A 21,038-nucleotide genomic window follows, 5' to 3' on the forward strand; every position below is an offset into this window, starting at 1 on the left:
GGCACAGACGTGCTATAGCTTATTTAAAATACCTTGGAGTAGCATGAAAATACCATGCTATATGATAATTATTTAGTGCCATGGTACAGTATATATCGAAGCACCATGGTATTCTTTGACATCAACAGCTGATACCATCACTATAGCAGCGCATCACCAGAAGGATTCTCCATGATATTTTGCTTCATATTAGAATGAAACTGGAAATGTTCCATATCCGTGTCTTGGAGGTACACAGTGCTGGTTACATAAGAGGAAGTTTCTTTGGTGTGGTCGTAATGAGTGGGAGAATATCAGCTGCTCGGCCAGCTCAGATCTGGGTGGAGTGAGGCGTGAGGAAGAGGAAGACTCCACAGCTCATAACAAGCCACGGGGGAATAGATGCCTGCCTACAGCTGGCCATTAACCCAGCTTTATTTATTTATTTAAGAGCATTCATTATATTTTAAGGGAAAAGATGAAAGAGGGCTAATATTCACACACACTGACTGCAGAGCACTTATGTCAGATGCACACTGCAGCGAACGCTTGAAAAGAGCAGCAGAGCGTCTCTGTCTGTTATTTATATGTCTGTTCTTTGATTTAAAAAGTTCTCCAACTTTGCAGCTTCTGAACACATTTTTGAGATATCTTGAAAACAGAATAATAAATTCAACTTGGATGGATGGATGGATGGATGGATAAAAAAAACAATCATTGTACAAAAAGTGTTTATTGTTTATTACATAAGAATCTATAGCCACATAAATATGTTGTCTAACAAAAACAAAAACAATTTTTTTTTTACAGAATAAACATCCTTAAAATAAAAAATTTATTGAGTAGCAAAATAAAATATATTTTGAATTAATTTAGAATTAAGTACAATACATTCTTCATATCTCACTGGCATATTTTTCTTGTTTTAAGCATAAAAAGTGAGGTTCATGCTTAAAACTAAAAAAAAGAAAAAAAGAAAAAGAAATTCATAAAACATTTAATAAAGATGCAAAAAAAAGATTGAAAATCAAATTTGCTATTCATTAATAACACAGTTTTAAAAACATTTTTTTTTAATTCTTGGATTTTAGTGCCGTTAAAATGCATGAAACGCAGATAATTGAAAACTAATAATGTTGATATTATTGATTAAGTGACTGATTGATGTATTAATAAGGATCACATAGTTCCAGGCCATTTCATGACACCTCACTGTATGATGTAATTTTGGAGTTTAAGTAGTTCCCCTCTGTGGGGAGTTAAAAACCAGTGGTTTAGATGAATTGTTTAACTCTGTGAAGCATGATGTGTCACGCAGGATGATCTTCTCTAAACACTTCTGTTGTAAAATCTTTGGTTTAATTCTAAGTAGCTATAAAAACAGGAAGCAAAACTCTCACGGCGTGTGTGGTGCCATATGCTGATGATTTTAGGATTCTGGAGAAAACAGGAAGATGTTGATTCAAACAAACCTGCTGTGGAAATACAAGCATCTGATGAATGCATTATGCACATGCAAGGACTTTAAAATGAATCAACACTTCTGTCATATTGGTTTGTTTAAATACAGACAAGTGATTTCTGGCAGATCTTAAACAACCCCTCGACTGCCCTCATTCTGACCACTTTATCTGTTAAAGCTCAACAACACACTCTGATGGTGATTATACACAGTGTTCAGTGGGGTCCAAAAGTCTGAGACCACCAAGAAAATCCTTCTGTGTTCCAATAAATAATCCAATAGAGGTGAAACAGATCACCTCAAGTGCTAATGTGAAGTCCTTCAGGCTCTCTTTCTTCTGTAAGTAAACCTAAAATCATGATTTTATGTACAAGAGAGAAGAAGAGAGCCAGAACACCTGCTGTCTGTGAAGTCCAACATCTAGTCAGATTTAGTCTCTAGACGATGGTCATGTGTCTGTGGTTCCTGTGACCATCATCAAAAAAGCCATCAGGCATCTGAAAAACCAAAGATTTGTATTAGATCTGCAGTCTTGACAAATATTCATGCTTATGAAATGTATTGAAATGTTCAGTTCAAAATGAAAGCTACAACCCATTTTACTTCCATTTTGAGAAATTTTTCACAAGTAAAAAAAATTATCGGTTTTCACTTTGATGAAAGACAATTTTTCTTTGAAATAGTGTGCACTGATGAATCGTTCAAAACAAGATCATGTGTGTTAAGGAAGTAAATAGGTGAAGTTTTGATTTCATGTTGGCTTTAAGCTTGATTTGAGGCATCACCTGATGTTTGTTAGAGTGGTTTGTGTACCAGACTCCTCCATTGGTGTGTCCTGCAGTAAAGTGAAGCACATGATATTTCATAGTACAGAGTTCATTCATGCTTTCCTGAATCATTACATTAGAATAGATGTCAGTAAAAGAAACGAACATGAGGCTTCTTTTGTGCAAAAACATAATGCCCATTCAGATTTTTTACATTGATTGTGAATGCAATCAACAGCTCTTTTTTCCAGTTATTTATGTCTTTGAAGTTTTGAAATTTCACTTTAATTGTCAAGTACAGTACAGTTTCAATTTTGCTTGTTTTTTTTTTTTTTTAAATATCATAATATTCATAATATTACTGTTTTTATAAAAAAAATACTGTATTTTTGATCAAATAAATGCATATATGTGTGTGTATATATATATATATATATATATATACACATATATACATATACACGCATATATGTATATTAGTGCTGTCAATCGATTAAAAAAAATAACTAATCGCACGTTTTAAATCCCACCTAACATTAAACTTTTTAAATATACTTTTCTATTGCAATAATTTCACATTTAATCTTCAAATTAATGTAGAAACAACATAAAGACAGAATATTTTCAATATTTGTTTAATGGCATCTTTTTTTATGACTGTAGGTCAGTATCACTGACACCAATCCTACTGATGCCTCTATAAAATTTATTTTTTTTCTAATATGTAACCACTGACTATAGCCATTCAACATTACAGTATAATTGAGAGCTATCAATTTTAATATTTATTAGACTTTATTAAAATAACTTCTAATTTAAGTGAACTTTAAACAATCTTCACATAAACCCATTATAACCAATGTCATATTTAGCTACCTGTGCCTTTCATCAAGTAGGAGTTATACAGAAATTGAATAAAGTATCAAACGCTAAATTCTAAATTAAATATACATGAATAGGAGGGAAAACAAAGTCCAAATTCTCTTAATCATCCATCACAATGAGAAAAACCAAAGAATATATTTCTGATGTGCAGCAAAAGATAATTGAGCTTCACAAATTAGTGAAGTGGCTTCAAGAAAAGAGCTAGAGCAGAAAATTCCAATTTCCACCATCAGGGCAATAATTAAGAATTTCCAATCAACAGAAAATGTTACGAAACTTCCTGGAAGAGGAAGTGTGTCTATATCGTCCTAATGCACGGTGAGGAGGAGAGTTTGAGTGACTAAAGACTCTCCAAGGACCACAGCTGGAGAATTGCAGAAAATAGTTGAGTCTTGGGGTCAGAAAACCTTTAAAAAAATTGTCAAACAGCACCTACATCACCACATGTTGTTTGGGAGGGTTTCAAGAAAAAAAGATTATTATTTTTTTTTTTATAAAAGATCAAAAGTATTAACAAAGCAAATTAATTTCACAGCCTTCTTTGATCATATTTACCAAGGGTTCCAATATTTTTGGCCATGACTCTATATGGGTAGTTGACAAATAAAAATTGGACTGTGTTCTATGGTGTGACATAGCAAAAATGTAGAAACAAAAAACTTAACATACAAATAACATGAGAAAAATTTATCTTCGTTCTTAAGGTCATTGCACAGTCTGAAATTTTTGCATGCGTTTTTCCGTATTCCTCATCCCTTCCTATCAAAATGCATGCTATGGATGCGAAAATGCAAAAAATCTAACCTGATACAAATTTTTTATGATGGACGAAAGTTTCGGAGGCAGTGTGTAAATGTGATTGACACAACGTGAGGTCGTTTTTTTTTTAACGTGCGAACATTTCGGACTCGGTGTGCAATGACCTTTAGAGTTACAAATAGCATGAGAGGTTTATCTTCAATGTTAGAGTTTTTTTTTTTTTTACATTTTTCCGTCACACCATAGAACACATTGATACGTCAACTATATATATATATATATACATGTGTGTGTGTGTGTATATGTATATATGTGTATATGTGTGTGTGTGTGTGTGTGTGTGTGTGTGTATGTGTGTGTGCATGTTTATGTGGTTTATGAGGACACAAATTTGTATAATGACATGGGTATGACAGAGGTATTACAATATGAAGGTGGTTTATGAGGACACTGCCTATGTCCCCGTAATTCAAAAGGCTTAAAATACATACTAAATGGTGTTTTTTTTGAAAATCTAAAAATGCACAAAGTCTCCTGTGAGGGCTAAGTTTAGGTGTAGGATTGGTGTAGGGCAATAGCACACACAGTTTGTTCAGTATAAAAACCATTACGCCTATGGAGAGTCCCCATAAACCACAAAAACCAACATGTGTGTGTGTGTGTATATTGGATGATACCCCTATGTATGTTTGTTTATGCATACTCACCATCATGCCTGTCTCTAATATATCCTTGGTTGTCCCGTCCTCGCACATTTTCTGTGGCAGGCGTCCTATTCTGGGACTGGACTCTTGCCCTGAAACGGGAGCCCAGAACCTGTTAGCAAGCCACTCACAATAATAAGGGTTTTGAAAGAAATGTTTCCTCAATTTCACATTACAATTAAATGCAAAAGACACACTAGAGATCATTTCTCACCTCCTGAGCTCCTCCTGGTAGCTTGACTCTGTAGAAAAGAGACAATTTACAATTACAATTTAAGACCAGAATTACATCAATAATTTAAGAGGCTTGGCTAGTTAGCATGGTCCAGTTAGCTTAACAACACAATCTGGTTGCGAAAAGCACTTTTTGTGGGATGCACTAATGCAAATAATCTGTCTTACATTGGGAAAATTGGGATTCATCCCCACAATTACTCACTTTTCTTCCTTCTCTTGCAGAAGAAAACAATTCCGTAGATGATTAGAAACAATAGAGCCGCAGCACTGAAGGCCACAGTGATAGCGATCAACACCGTCTGATCTCTTTTAGCAAGCTTTCCTTGAACAGAAAGAGATAAGGGAATCATGCATGCTCTTCATCTTGTGCCAAACAGGACAGCAAAGTAATACAATTAGCTTTGATGATAATATTAATCTTCATGTGGCTGGATTGGTGTTTGCAGTGCCCTCTAGCTGTTACTAAAAGTAATTCTTCTGATTTTTGGTTGGAATTAAAAAATACCCCATTTATATTGCTGTGCTATGTTTAGAATTCTGATTCTGTTTGTGTTTATCCTTAGAATAGAAATAAGAATTTGTGATCTTCTGTATTTGTTGATCACTTAAAAGCATGTTTAATATTCTTACCAACGGTCAGGAAGACAGTGCTGCTGTCCGGTGTGCTCAGGGCTGGTATCTTGACCAGACACTGAACAGAAGAGTTTTTGACTGCAGTGACCGCCAGCATGCAGCTGGAATCAAACAGATTCCCTTGTGTTACAGAGCTTGTGTTGCAGGAATATGCCACTCCGTTAACAGACCAGGACACGTTGGGTTCAGGAAACCAGCCCACGGCCCGGCACTGGAACTCCGTCTGACCTCCTTCCGTTTTAGTCTGATTTCCACCTATGATCCCTACGCTGCCACGTTCTGGAAAAGAACAGAGCATAATTATCTCTTCGAACACACATTCTGCCCTAATCACTATGGATTTGAGAGTTTGCTTTAATGACGGCCGGGCCTGTCGTGAAACATGGCCCAATTTAATTAAGAAGTAGATTATTATTGATTATCTGCACTTTGAGAAGTAATCGGATAATTTCCCACAGGACAGCAGAACAGGTGAAAGCAGTGACTCACAGGTGTGGCTGATAACATCTCAGTTTTGTTTTGCTTTGTGTTGCACTTTGTACTTTTTGTGGTCTGTTATAAAAGCACTGACAGATCTTGAAAGGTAAAACTCCATTCACTTACAATGCATCAAAGAATGAGGAAATGATTTCAATATACATGCTTGCTAAACTCATAAATTCTCTGCTATATTCTGTGGCTAGTTTGGCCTTCTGCTGATACATTTTCAAGCTGAAATGTCTAATACTACATATATATATATATATATATATATAATTAAGATTTATTATAAAACTTACAGTACAGTACTGTACAGTAAACCTTGTAAAAGGTTGTAAAGATTCGAAGAAAACGCGGATCATGCATCTGACAAAAAATTAACAAAATTAAATTATTTTGTTTTTATTTAGAAATCAATTTAAGGAGAAATATAAATATATTTTTTATATTTTTTTAAATGTATAATTAAAGGGGGGGAAAGGGAAGTGGTGTGTGGCCAAGTATGGCGACCCATACTCTGAATTTGTGCAGAAGTATTTAACCCATCCAAGTGTACACACAGTAGTGAACATACACCCGGAGCAGTGGGCAGCCAATGCTGCAGCGCCCGGGGAGCAGTTGGGGGTTCGGTGCCTTGCTCAAGGGTCTCACCTCAGTCGTGGTATTGAAGGTGGAGAGAGTGTTGCTTATTCACTCCCCCCACCTACAATACCTGCCGGACCCGAGACTCAAACCCACACCCTTCAGGTTCCAAGTCCAACTCTCTATCCATTAGGCCCAAGCAAATATGACAGAATTAAGCTATTGTGTAATTTTCACAGTCTTCTTTGACCATATTTACCAAGGGTGCCGATATATTTGTGCATAACTGTATACATATATATATATATATATATATATATATATATATATATATATATATATAAAATTCTTTTTTTGTTTTTGTTTTTTTAATCAGCCTCCTATATTTGTTCAGTTATTTCACTTTAATTACATAGAAAAGGACCTATACATTGCCAATAGAGTAAAATTACTGAACCTAAACATAGCAGCCTGATAAAAATGCTCATTTTAAATGAAAATTTCGGATGGCACTTTTTTGGGGGCTTTTGCATCTGAACTCTTCATATATATATATATATATATATATATATATATATATATATATATATATATATATATATATATTCATATAAACATAAAATATACAAATAATGAATAAATAAAATAAATAAATATAAAAAATGAATACATATAAGCAACATTATTATATAGATTTGAATAAAACGTAGATTCTGCACAAAAAATGACCAAAATTAACTGCTTAAATGAACACTTAATTCCTGAAACAGCCGTCAGAAAAAATAATTTTATTTTAATACATTTTATTGCTCAAAGGTTGTTCTGGAGACTTAAAGGAGTGCTTCGTTTTGTTTTATTTTGGAATCAATTTAAGGAGAAACAGAAAGAAATTAGACATACATATAGAGCTATAAAAGTAATACTGAATATAATCTGGATTTGGGAAGAAGTTACTTTTGAGATCTTTGACTTGATTTATTTTGGCAAATCTGAGCATAGTTTGGGACATTGTTGAGATATTCTGAAACGTGAAATTACTAGGGAGTGTGTATTTTGTATTTGGTCTTGTTTTAATTTTATTGTTGTCTAGGAGAAACACTGACTTCTGTTATTTAGCTGATAGACGCTTATTTGGTCCACAAAGGTTATTTTAGGGCTGATGAGGGGGGCATTAGTTAGTGCAGATGTATTTAAGGAGACAGTCTCTGGAAATGTTCTAGCCTAATTTTACGCTCTGTCATGCATAAAATTGCTGAGTAATGCTTAAAGATTGTAAAAACAGATCAGCATATGGATGTTGAAGCCTGAAGCAAGAAGGTAGGTGCTGTTGAAGAGTGTAATTTAATATTCAAACCATGACACAAATCATTAAGGATGCAGCTTTGCATCAGAGAAGCAGTAGTTTGAACACAGAGCCTTTTAATATACTGACTGTAAACCCAAAGGCAACCTGTACAAAATGCAACCCAAGAATAAACAAGAGTTGAACTGAGAGTAAAATACCATGAATTATCAAGCTTAAGAGAGATCCAATCATGCTTTTTGTGTTTGCTTTTAATTGTTTACTTAAATCCTTGTTTAATGTTCTTAAAAAGACTGAATCAAGCGTTTAAAGAGATCCAAAAGTCCTCATGCAAATACATTTTTAATTTTTTTCTTTCATTTACTCTTGAAGTTCAGGGTCAGAATATTTTTTGAATATTTTTCAAGTAAGTCTCTTATGCTCACAAATCTGAATTTTCATGAGTCTTCAGTATCACGATGCTTCAGAAATCATTCTAATATGCTGATTTGGTGCTCAAGAAACATTTATTATTATTATCAATGTTGATGAACAGAAAGTTCAAAAGCAACATTTATTTGAAATAGAAATCTTATAAGGTTATAAAATTTTACAGTCACTTTTAAGCATTTTGCATACTACTTTCATAAAAGTAAACTTTTGAACGGTCTCTCTTTATACATAATGTTTTTAAATTGTTAGCTTTAATTATCTGCAGCTGCTCTGTCTTGATGACTTTCTCTCATATACTCTCATATTTCACTCTCAATTATTTCTGTGTAGTCATTTTATGTCATGTGGCATGGATCAGTTGAAATGAATGACGGTAGACCTTCAAACACTGCTCACCTTGTATAGACAGTGTGGCCATTCTACCCGCTCCACCCAAAACCTGACAGGTGACTTCACCTGCGTCCTCTCTCTGCACGTTGCTAATTACAAACTCCCATCTGTAATCTCCAGGCTTGGTGAAATTTGTGGCAGAAAAACGATCTGTGCTGTTCAGCACCTCAGATGCTTGCAGAATGGTGATAACCAAGCGTCCGTTGACCATCCAGTTCATGACGGATGGGGGCTGAGTTGTGCTGCAGTTGAACCGAGCCTTCGACCCACGAAGCACCGCTGCATTCAGAGGCTGTAGCTGCACCTGAGCGGACACCACTGCAGTCAACGACACACAAATAACAAATGATTTCAAACCGCTGCTTTTGTTTAATCCAATTATTCAAAGCATGTTTTCTTGTTTTTCTTCTCATCGTAAATCATGTTTAAAATAAGTGAACATCATTTTCTTGCTATATTTAGTTTTTTTCCCTCCTCTTTTGAAATTAAAGGTGCATTAAAGGTGCCATAGAATGAAAAACTGTCTTTACCTTGGCATAGTTGAATAATAACAGTTCTGTACATGGAAATGACATACAGTGAGCCTCAAACACCATTGTTTCCTCCTTCTTATGTAAATCTCCTGAACAAAGATCACTGAAAAATAGGCGAATCAGAACATAACACGGACTGTGACGTTACAGTCGGGATCACTAATAGTTACGCCCCCAACATTTGCATATACCCGCCCATGTTCTAGGCCAGCCGCCAGCAGAACCATCAGAAGTTCTGCAGGTTTCGAGGAAACAAGCGAGGACAACAGTGAAAATGCCAGATCATGGAAATAAATGCTATGTTCCAGGCTGTGCAGGGGATGTGAAGTGCAGGGATGGGTTGGTGTCTGTATTCAGAAAGGCACGGAAAGCAAATAAAAAACACGAGCCACTAAAGGGACATGGTTAGCTCCTTGCTAGCGGTAGCCTGTTGGAGAGATAACTGAGGATGATGGCGAATGATTTACAGATCCTGAGTACCACTGACAAACATCTGATCTTGTAAAATGTGTGGTAAGTACTGCCGCTCCATAGTATAAACAGAGTTTGTGCATCGCAAATCTCGAAAGTGAAAGTGAAACTAAAACGCAATCGTGCATTTGAAAGCAGATTCAATGCCCCGCATATCAATGCTCCCTGATGCACACATTTTATTTCCAGTATAAATATACCCAATGATATAACTGTGCGAGAAAGTATTGAAATATATATTTCTTCCTGCTGTGTGAGCTACTGAAATGAGCTGCACTGTGAAACAGCCAATCAGAGCAGAGCTCAACATTATTATTCATGACCCTTCCAAATAAGGTAATAACAGACCATTTCATTCTAGGGAGAAATCCTAGGGTTGTAAATGGGCATGTAAAACCGTTTCTGGAGAATTTTTGCCCTTACCTAAGCCACATACCTTCTATGTAGATATCAGAGAACAATTTAAGATATTGCATGCATTCTATGGCACCTTTAACATAGAGCTGAGCAAATCTAGATAAATACAGACTGGGGCTAGTTGTCACAGTGGATATATCTCAGTAAATATGAGGTTTTGAGTCAAAAATCAATAATAAATTACACAAATTTGTGTTTTGTGTGTGTTTTTGTTCTAGCAAACATTTCTCCTTCAAATTAAAATAAACTAAATAATGAAAGCTAAATTACATATTCAAACCAATATCATCATATTTTTGTACTTTTCTTAAATGACAAGTTGCCACAAATGTTACAAATGTACACAATCTATTAACTACAGTACTCGTTTTTATTTTGCTTTTTAATGACAGGTTTCATTATCTCAACTTAATTCATATGGGCCCGGTTTCATAGACTGGGTTTAGGCCATCGTTCAATGAGACATTTAAGTAATTTTTATAAACATGCCTTAGAGAAAAGCATTAATTGTGTGCATCTTAAAACAAAAATAAAAAGGTTTTAAGATCAGTCAGTGCACGTTTCTTTCAGTTGAAACAACTCAGATTTACATTTTAGTCTAGGACTAGGCTTAAGCCTTGTCTGTGAAACCAGAGGATAATGTGACAATCAAATATAAAACTAAGAAATACTGACTGTGACAACTTGCCCCGGTCTAAATTCCCATAGAAATTAATTTTACTTTAAGATTGCACTAATTTCAGTGACTTTTCCAAGTTTACAAATCACACCTTTAAAATGCTGATACTTCCACACACACAAAAAAACTTTTACTTAACCATTCATCCATCCATTCATCCATCCGAGACTTGTTTTCAATCATTTAATTTTAGAATAAATGTTAAGTTTATTATTAAAGAAAAAGAAAATGAATTTGTCAGTGGGTGAAACAAACAAGTCTTGTTTTGAGGATATTTAGATATTTTTACTGGAAAACAAAACTAAAATACTCTTTAAGTGTCTGTTTTTGATGCATGCGGATGCTGTGGGCACCGTGATAAAGTGAATATGAAAACTCACCCGTAGTGATCAGAAGAAAAAGACCCAGTCTAAAAGCATACATGTTTCCTCCGTTATCGTCACACCAGCATCTACAGCCGTGAAATAAATGCACATCATTGTGAAACAGGCAGGACAACCAATAGGACACAACCCTGAAATGATCAGTATGCTCAGTCGATTGTCTTCAATTCAGATTCAATTCCTCTTTTGCTTTTGTAGGTGTGTCTTTGATGTGAAAACTGAGCACAAATATCTAATTATGTTGTTAGGTAAACACTAATTTGTAAGCCCTTGGGCTGTTTAATGCATTTGAGACGTTGTGTTTTCCTCAGTGCATAACTGATACATCACAGGTATATTTTTCATCTGTAAATGTTAGGAAGTCATGTAAATATATACATTTTGCTGTCAGGAGTGGGCGAGGCATACGCGAGACTGAGCAGAATAGAATAATAGCGCAAGAATTCTGAATAAAATATACATTCTGCTAAAATATTTGTTGTTGGACATTAAATGTGAAACATATACTAACTTAAATAAGTTAAATGTGTGTTCCTTTTATCAGTTCAAATGTAGTCTGATTTCTATTATTTATTTTAATTCTTAATTCAGTGATTTTAACTTTTATGTTATTTAGTGTTTTTAAAGAGCCATTTTAGATTGTAATGTTTTAATGTTCTAATAACCATAAAAATGTTAAAATGACATTAGCCTACATTTTGGGCACAATACATTAAATATAGTTGGTTGTAGCCTATTTTATTTATTTATTTTTTTACTTTTTTTATTATTTGAGGTGTATTTTCTGTATACTTTTATTATTGGACTAATAATAAAGTCAATGAATTTTATGTGAGCGAGTCAGTGGTAATATTGATGCGTTCCTATTGGTCAGTGTTAGAGGAGCTCAGCTTAGTCTGACAGTTAGCCTGCTCTTGACCAGGTTAGTTTCTCAGCATAAGTTACCACAGTGACTGAGCTTAAGCTATGTTAATTTTGCTTTTGGAAACCAAATCAAGTGAAAATAAGTCAGAATTACTGAAATAAGCCTGGCTTATTTGGTAAACTAGTTTTATGAAACAGCCCCCAGCTCTGCTTGTCACATGCAGAGTACCATCCCAAAAGTACAGTGTGCTGGTAACAGCCTCATGCTATGGGGCTGTTTTTCAGCAGTAGGGACTTGGAGACTCATCAGAATAGAAGAAAAGCTCAATGCACCAAAATATTGAGATAGCCTTAATGAAAACCCAGTCCAGAGCATTCAGAACCTCAGACGGGCAGAAGGTTCACCTTCTAACAGGACAGTGACCCTAAGCACACAGAAGGAGTGGCTTATAGACAACTCTATGAATGTCCTTGAGTGGTCCAGCCACAGCCTGAACCCAATCAAATATTTCTGGAGAAACTTGAAAATGTGCATCTGACCCCATCCAACCTGACAGAGCTTGAGAGGTGAGGAGAAAAATGGCAGATAATTGCCAAATGATGATGAGCAAAGCTTGTTGCAACAAACCAAAAAGGCTGTAAAGGTGCTTAAGCGAAATATTTAATTAAGGGTATGAATACTTATGCAATGCACTTATTTAAGTTTTTTTATTTTTAATAAATTTAAGAAGTTGTGAACAAAACGTGAAAAAAATGAATACATTCGCAAGGCACTGTATATTATATATCACTATGAACTTCAGTATGAAAGAATTATTGATTTTACACTACCGAACTTAACATGTAATGTATTCATGTGATTTATTATATTTTGGGTCACACTTCTGAATAGTAGTGTATAATAGTTTCCACAAAAACTTTAAATATTAAGCCAGAAATAGAAATAGTTTTCAAGACTGTTAATAATATTTGTTTGTGGAGTAACAAATCAGCATATTAGAATGAATTCTGGAAGATTATGTGACTATGCTATTTTATCATAACTACATATATTATCAACACTACTACATTGTTTGTTCAGTACACAGACAGGTACCGGCTTTCAGATTTTAATACGCATGTTCCTTTTGTGAACTTAATAGTATCCTGAACAACAACTTACCTCATGAAATTCAATTAATCCAGTAAAACAGAGAAACAATCCCCAGTCTTCCTTCGTCAGATCACTTGTCAACCTACAGAGAGGCCAAAGTTCAGCTGACTTCCAGTCACGTTATCAAAGCGAGAGAGGTAAGCCATCTATTACATCTCCATGCAATCGAAACCCATCGAGCCTGTCTGCTTTGCATATGTCTGCAGATCTCGTGAGGATTTGACGTCACACTGACATGTCAAACAAGGTGGCCTGTCTATCAGAAAGATTACTTTTGGGGCACATAACCCATGATCCATCTGTTAAGGTTCACGCAAAACTTGCTTGAATGTAGTTGATTCAAATCTGAAAGACACACCCAGTTTCACTGAAAAAAAAAGAGTTGACAGTGTCAACAGCAGTCATTTCTGGAGCTCAGCTGACCTATATATCAAATCTCTATCACTGTATCTGTACAAAGCCACTTCTACAGGTGATGTTCACTTACCTTAAGGTGTGCAGACAAAACATCTCAGGTTATTGAGCAACTGTTTGCTTAGTTATCTATTGTTACCAGGGCATCAACTGCAAGCGTAATGTACACAGGACATATACAAACAGGTTACAATGATGTCAGGCCTGAAACATATTCTGTTTATACACAAAACTACACACCCCGTGGCACCTGGAGACACTGTATTTGGTTTCTTTACCTACTGCAAAGAAGACTAATGATAATAAAGCAACGTTGATCTGACTGGGTTTGTGCTACCAGCTACTCAATCGCAGGTGTAAAAACAAACCAAACCCTTAAGTGGAATGTACAAATGTGAGAAATATATATTTATAAAAATTTACACATTTGACAAAGGCTCTATTCAAAGTAATTTACCAAGCATTTAAGCTATACATTTGTACTTTGAGTTTTCCTGAGAATCTAAACTTCTTACACCATGCGTTATCAGTTGCTGTTATATTGTTTTCTGTGGAAAAAGAGTTTTTGCCAACTGTAAAATTCCCTGATATTTAAAAAGTATTTGTGCAAATAAAAATAAAGTATAATTTAAAGGATAAATTTGCTTGAGAAGTAACATAAAATTTCCAACCTTGGTTTCAAATATTAGCTTAAATCTTTAACTAAATATATGCTTAAAACAAGAAAATTTGCCGGTGGGTTAAATCAGGTAAATTATTGGAACCATTGATATTTGCTCTGCTGAAATCAATGACCTGGAGAAACCTGTCACTAGATTACTGATATGATACTTTTAAGATACATATTTACCTTGTCAGATTTGATGACCCTGCTGTATCTGTTCATGTCAGACTAAACTGCTTTCTAGAGAGTATTAAAAAAAACAAAAAAACAGAGGAGGTTAGACATGACCAGAGTGAATTTGGGTAACATTAAAACAATTCAGTGTGAAAATAAGGAGGATAATGGATTTCTGTAACCTATAATGCTGTGTTCTCGTATTTGGTGACCCTGCTGTATCTGTGTCTGTTTGCATCAGGCCAAAATGCATAGTAAGATATAAAATGCTGGAAGTTAGAAATCACCAGAGGGAATGTGGGTAACATTAAAGCCATTCTGTGTAAAACAGAGGGAGGTAACAGATTTTGGTGTCCTCTAGTCTAATGCTGTTTTGTTGAATTCGGTGACCCTGCTGTATCTGCAGCTGTTCACATCAGACCAAAATATTTTCTAGGATATATTAAGTAAAGGCGGATGGACATTACCAGGGAGAATCTAGGTATCATTAAAACTATATTCATTGTGAAAAAGAGGGTGCAGATTTCGGTTACCTGCTGTGCTCCCCTGCTGTACATTTGTGTCTGTTCATCAGACCAAAATGCTTTATAGAGCATAAAATAGAGGAGGTTGGAGTGAATTTGAGTAACATTAAAACCAATCTTTGTGAAATAGAGCGGTATAACTAACTTAGGTAAACTGTATTGCTACCTTGACTGATTCAATTACACTTCTGTATATCTGTAGCTGTTCACATAAGGCCAAAATGTGCTGTAGGAAATAAAACAGAGAAGGTTAGACATCACCAGAGTGAATTTAATATTCAAGCCATTCTGTGTGAAATAGAGGGAGGTAACCGATTTTATTTTATTTTTGCATCTGATTTGGTGACCCTGCTGTAGCCTATATCTGCTGCTGTTCACATATTTCATAAGATGTTAAATGTTACAAAATTTGGAAGTTAGACATCACCAGAGTGAATTTGGGTAACATTCAACCATTCTGTATGAAATACATGATGAAGAATGATGGTAAAGAATGTTGGTAACCTGTTACGCTGCCTTGATGGCCCTGCTGTAGGCCTATCTGTGTCTGTTCCTATCAGTCCAAAACGCTTTCTAGGATATAAAATAGAGGTTAGACATCACCAGAAAGAATATAGGTAACATTAAAGCCATTATGGAAGAAATATAGTGACAGGACTCGGGCAGCTTGTCTAAAAAGATTAAGTAAATGAACCTGTTTTACAGCACCGCTCACTCAACGAGTCTGTAGTCCGCAGCACTTCAATGATAATATCAAAACATTTGATGCTTGGAACACCATTTGCATTCTAGCACGAACATTTGACGGAAAACGACCTGTAGTCGCAGATTTAGCCAGAATAGCTGTGTGATTCTGTAAAAAATATAGGCTATATCATAAAACATGTCTATATGACTCATGTTCTATATTCTACATCTTTTGAAGCCACACGATAGCTTTGTGAGAAGAACAGACCAATATTTAAACCATTATTCTCTAAAGATCTTCCCAAACTGGTGGATTCAATACATTAAATAAGACATGATGTTTCAGTGGAGCAGTTTTGTTATTATGTCGGGAGTAGATGATCTATTCTACTGTATGCGGTTCACCGGCGATGCAGGGTCTGAGACAACTTGCAGGGGGCGGGAGTGAGTTAATGCGGAGGGGGCAGGTGCGCGTCAGCCAGCAGGGGGCAGGAGTGAGACTCTTTCTTTATTAGTATTGAGTGTGAACTGCACCTGTGGAGAGCCAGAGATGGCAGGTCACACATTTGATTAGAGTCAATGGGAGGGAGAGAAACCGCACAAGGTCACAGACAAAGGCTACATGCAGGTGCACACCTGGTGGACAGGGGACTTACTATAATGGGCGACATGGAATTATCATTTTTAGACATTTCCCATTAGTTCTATTTAGTTTTTCCTTATACTTTGAAAAAATATACTTGAATGCAAGCTGGATGTAACGTTTTGGACACTTAATTGCATGGTTGCAATTAAATTATAGTTAAAATTCATATTTAATGCGGTTAGTTGAACTTCAGAGCTTTTAGCCAAAGTAGAACTGAAGTAGCGATATCTTTATGTGTAATTTCGTAATTGCTTCTATTGTCTTTGAAATGTGGTAATGACGAATGTGCTGACAACTTGAGGTAAACTAAAATATACATTAAAGTCATTTTTATTTAAACTTGCCATCTACTTAAATATAGTTGTATTTACACATTTGTAATAGCCTAATAAAGTTGCAATTTAGTACATTTAAAATATGTTAGCTTTAACTGTAATATCAAATAACACCGTTGAAATTATAATCAAGTACATGTGCTTTAGTGCGTACTTCGTTAAGTGTGACAAAATATTAAAACATGACGTAAAATGTATTCCAAAGTAAAACTTTTAATTTTACATTATTCAGTGTGTTAAAAGTTTAAGTGTGTTTACAATTACCGAATTTTGCCATAAGTTAAATATATTGAGTTTCTGCAATACATAAATATATTGTGGAAACTTAATTTCCTGTAGAGCTGCTTTGCAACGATTTGTATCGTAAAAAAAGCACTATACAAATGAACTTGAACTTTAAGTACACTTAAGTGGCCTTTTATTTGATAGTATAGTATTATGTTATCTGCAAGTAAAGTTGTTTAAAAATGTACTTTTCAGACCTAAAGTACACTATAAGTTCACATTCAATACAGTTATGTGTACTTATTTTTCCACAAGGGATGGTAATAACAAGTAGGCCTGTTTTACATAACCCATGGTATTGGTACAAGAGTAATATCATGTTTTTCTGTTGGTTATACCATGTTTCTTTTGGCTGTAGTCAGTGTTGGGAAGGTTACTTTGGAAATGTAGTAAGTTACAGATCACAGATTACAAGTTACCCTATTTAAAATGTAATAAGTAGTGTAACTATTTCAATGACTTTATTAAAGTAATATAACTGATTACATTTTATTACTTTTCTAAATTTCTAGCAAATGTTTTCAACTGTTAATCATTTTCAAACATTTAAAGCAAGCCGAGTTAATCTTACAGTAGTACTCAACACCGATTATCAGACTTTAGCACCTCTTTTTACTTTGAGATCGTTCTGAGGTTAAATACAGATTTAAAATCATAACAAGAAACTGTTTAATAGCTATGATACTGTTTTTGAAATAAAATCCTTGCATAGCTATAACAAGAAATACTGGCATCTAACAATGCCTTTTGGAAAAAATAAAAGTTAATCTTAAAAAATGAAAGCATGCACAAATTCAAATAGGAAATAAATCAGTTATCGAATAAGCAGTGTCCTATTCTGTGTCCTAAACTTCTGAAACAATGGTGTCTCTTTAGTGTCTCTATTTTAGAGCAGTCAATGCAATTTATGAAAGAAATCAATTGTGTCTGTGTGAAAATATTCAGATGTAACCCGCTTTGTAATCATTAACATTTTCAGAAGTAACTGTAATTTAATTACACATTTTTTCTCAGTAACTGTAACAGATTTTTGTAATTAAATTACGTAATTCCATTACATGTAACTAGTTACTCCCCAACACTGGCTATAGTAATGAGGTAATTCCATCCAATGCTTTGAAGTACACTGAAGCCGTGTTTTAATTCTATGATATTTGAATATGGTGGAAAAATTGCATTTGATACCATCACATGTCACATTACAAAATATATTTGATCACAGAATGTGAATAAGATAACTGAATGAAACGTTGTTGCACTGCAGATTTTCCTCTTGGGCTCTTTGGTTTTCCTGCACCAGTGAATTGGGCTGCTTCATTCAGCAAAACAGAAGCAGGTTTGGCACAGGGACCCCAGTGGAGGGGTCATGGGGTTTGAGGTGTTACAGGTTTGGGAAGGTGTGACCTTGGTGTGAAAAAATAATTTTCTGGCTTGCAAAATGCTCAAGTTTTCTCCCAGCAAATGGAAAGCATTCATTAATATTTTAATATTATTACTTTTCATCTGCCATCATTAAACAATGCAACACTGATGCTGTATGTTAGCTGAAAGTGTGAAAAAATAAATTGAAATATATTTTTATGAAGTGGGGAAAACGTGTACACATTTGAACAGCCTACCTTATAGCTATAGTTGTTTGTTTTCTCTCATGTGGTCTTTGGCCTATAGGAATTCATTTTCCACAACTTTTTGTATTTTAAAAATATTAGTATTTATTTTTGTTATATTAGTGTATGTATTTTTTATTAGTAGTAATTTATTTTGCTTGACTTCTTTGCATTATTGTAAGATCTGCATCAATATTTAATGCTCATAATGCTCACTTGATGTTGGAAAATTAAATACAACATAAAATCAAATATAATAATATATTTTGAATTACCATAAATGCACTTTCTGAAAAAATAAATATTATTAATAATAATGATAATTTAGCATAACAATATAGGGTTGAACAAAATTATTTAATAAAGTGTTAGATTGTGAAATTATGCTTTTTATATGAGATGTTGTTGAATATTTGAAATGTTTTTCATGACTCGAGTATTATTATGTTTATCACCATAAACCAACCCTACAGTCTTAGGTAAGTTTTATTTTTATGGATGTGAAAATTATTTGGTACTTTTTTCCAGTAAAATACAGTTAGTAAATCCTGTAATATGGCTGTGAATTACATCAATATGTCAATGTGTAAACTCCAAACACTAGTTCCTTGCTAAATATTTGCCTTTGTCGCCTTCTAGTGGTGGAATGTGCTCTTACATGTAAAAATAGTCAATAAAATATTAGAAAAAAAAAAAAAAAAAGCAGTGTGTTAATTAAGCACTAGGGCAGGGCTGTCCAAACTCGGTCCTGGAGGGCCGGTGTCCTGCAGAGTTTAGTTCCAACTTGCCTCAACACACCTGCATGGAAGCTTCTAGTATGCCTAGTAAGAGCTTGATTAGCTGCTTCAGGTGTGTTTAATTAGGGTTGGAGCTAAACTCTGCAGGACACCGCCCCTCCAGGACCGAGTTTGGACAGCCCTGCACTAGGGCAATAAAATTCAAATAAAGCAGGAAGGAGAAAAACGAAGTCAGTTCTAGGGGTCATGACTGAAATTTCAGTCTGAATTTGAGGATTATTGTGAAATTGCCCATATATTTATTAGGATATATAATTAAATCACTTTTGTAGGCCGACTGGGATCTAATACACAAATAGCAGCATTGTAAGCAATAAAGACCCTCAGTGCTGCAACCAGGAAATATTGTATAGGATGGGGGAGGGGATTGAGCCCTCAAGACACTCTCTGGACCTGACCATGTTTTAAGGCACTAATACCACTACAGGGTCTTTAAATCCACTGCTGTGTCCCTCAAAATCATCTAAAGCTACTGACTTTTAAAAGTCCCATGTTAATCTCTTTACTTCACGCTTGATTAAACCTATTGTGTGTTTTCACTGCAATTTGAGACAATAAGTTTCATCACAAAAGAAAAGTTGGTCAGCCATGATGTCATTGTCTAAGACGCACCTCTAAGAAATCTGTTAAGCTAGTCGGTTGATCAGTTAAAGTGATACTTGGTCACAGCAGGTTCCTGAGCTTTACTGTACATCAATCTCCAACACGTGGCCTCTGTTGACAACAGTAGTATCATGTGTAGTGTGCAGGTTTTGCCTCAAAATACTAATTTTTATGATTTTTAACTTACTGTATCGTGTGAATAGACATATTATTGATACATTGTGTATCTTAAAATGTAAAAAGTTTATGTCAATTAGGTTCAATTCCCAAGGATAAAAATGTATACCAAGAATGCACTGGATGAAAGCATCTGCTAAATGTATTGTATATTAAACATTGTGAGCAAAGTGTTCCACGAGAAGTGTAGTGTAGTATTCCACTAGAAAATGTAATGATAACCCCAAAATATCAATGAAACACATTGTCTATTTCCAGATAACAAGTTCGTACCAGACTGGCGAGGAGCTCTGTCTGCTTCCCTCTCACTGACCCCTGCTGCATCACCATTACTCTGTGTAATCTGGGCTTTACGTGCACGTCCAGATGGGCAGGCAGCCATTCGCTCGAGGAGAAATCCACTTACTGATCCATATAGTCACTGGGTTACACTTGCACTTCCAAAATGAGTGAGTTCTCTAGAGCCGTCTGTGCTTGTAGCCAGTCCTGCAAGAGCACATCAGTGAAGCTTTACTGAACTAGTTTAATCTCTATGTTTGCATAATAACATTGCTGTATGTTTTATCAAGTCTGATCAAATTGCATCAACCTCTGCTAAAAACCTTTCTTAGTCAGCTACCGGCAGGATTCTAGATTGCACCACAATTATTATGTTTTACATTTTTAGCATTCACCATTATCATCTTCTGCATGCCTGTGCAGGTCTGGGTTTGACTGGAGCCAAATAGATATGTTTAAACCAACTCAAAGCTGAAGTCTGGTAGATTTACTATGAAATGGGTCTTAATTAAACGTCTGTACTCAGATTATATAATGATCGAGAGGATAATATGAAGGCGGTCGAGTGAGTAAGATGTTGTGGCAGATGATTGGATAGAACCACAGGAAGTGCTGCCCCTCAAAGAGGCTTTTGTTCAAGCTACTGGAAATACCTCAAGGTGACCTGGTATCTTAATCTCACTCATCAAACGCATCCCACTGTAAATCTATTTTTGCTGATCCTCACAATGCA

At 35.1% G+C, this 21,038-nt stretch overlaps 1 protein-coding gene across 1 annotated transcript; it reads right to left on the reverse strand.

The window, feature by feature from the left end:
- Nucleotides 1–700: 700 nt before the first annotated feature.
- LOC306864012 (immunoglobulin superfamily member 5-like) lies at nt 701–20,628 on the reverse strand. The gene is made up of 11 exons (XM_079407666.1): nt 20,300–20,628; nt 15,394–15,462; nt 13,123–14,431; nt 11,094–11,164; nt 8,620–8,931; nt 5,424–5,705; nt 4,996–5,115; nt 4,771–4,798; nt 4,560–4,648; nt 2,227–2,276; nt 701–1,938 (listed from the first exon to the last, which is right to left on the reverse strand). Exons 3-11 carry the CDS (start codon nt 13,125–13,127, stop codon nt 1,879–1,881), a joined length of 1,017 nt encoding a protein of 338 aa, XP_079263792.1. The 5' UTR covers nt 13,128–14,431; nt 15,394–15,462; nt 20,300–20,628; the 3' UTR covers nt 701–1,878.
- Between the last annotated feature and the right edge of the window lie 410 nt (nt 20,629–21,038).

Source organism: Barbus barbus, assembly GCF_936440315.1.
Source record: "Barbus barbus genome assembly, chromosome: 45".
NCBI lineage: Eukaryota > Metazoa > Chordata > Actinopteri > Cypriniformes > Cyprinidae > Barbus > Barbus barbus.

Bases quoted from the DNA above. Each gene is read 5' to 3' on its own strand.
- LOC306864012 (XM_079407666.1), bottom strand. The intron at 8,932-11,093 runs GTGAGTTTTCAT...CGTTGACTGCAG, and splicing joins TTTTCTTCTGATCACTACGG to TGGTGTCCGCTCAGGTGCAG. The intron at 2,277-4,559 runs GTGAGTATGCAT...ACTTTACTGCAG, and splicing joins TATTAGAGACAGGCATGATG to GACACACCAATGGAGGAGTC.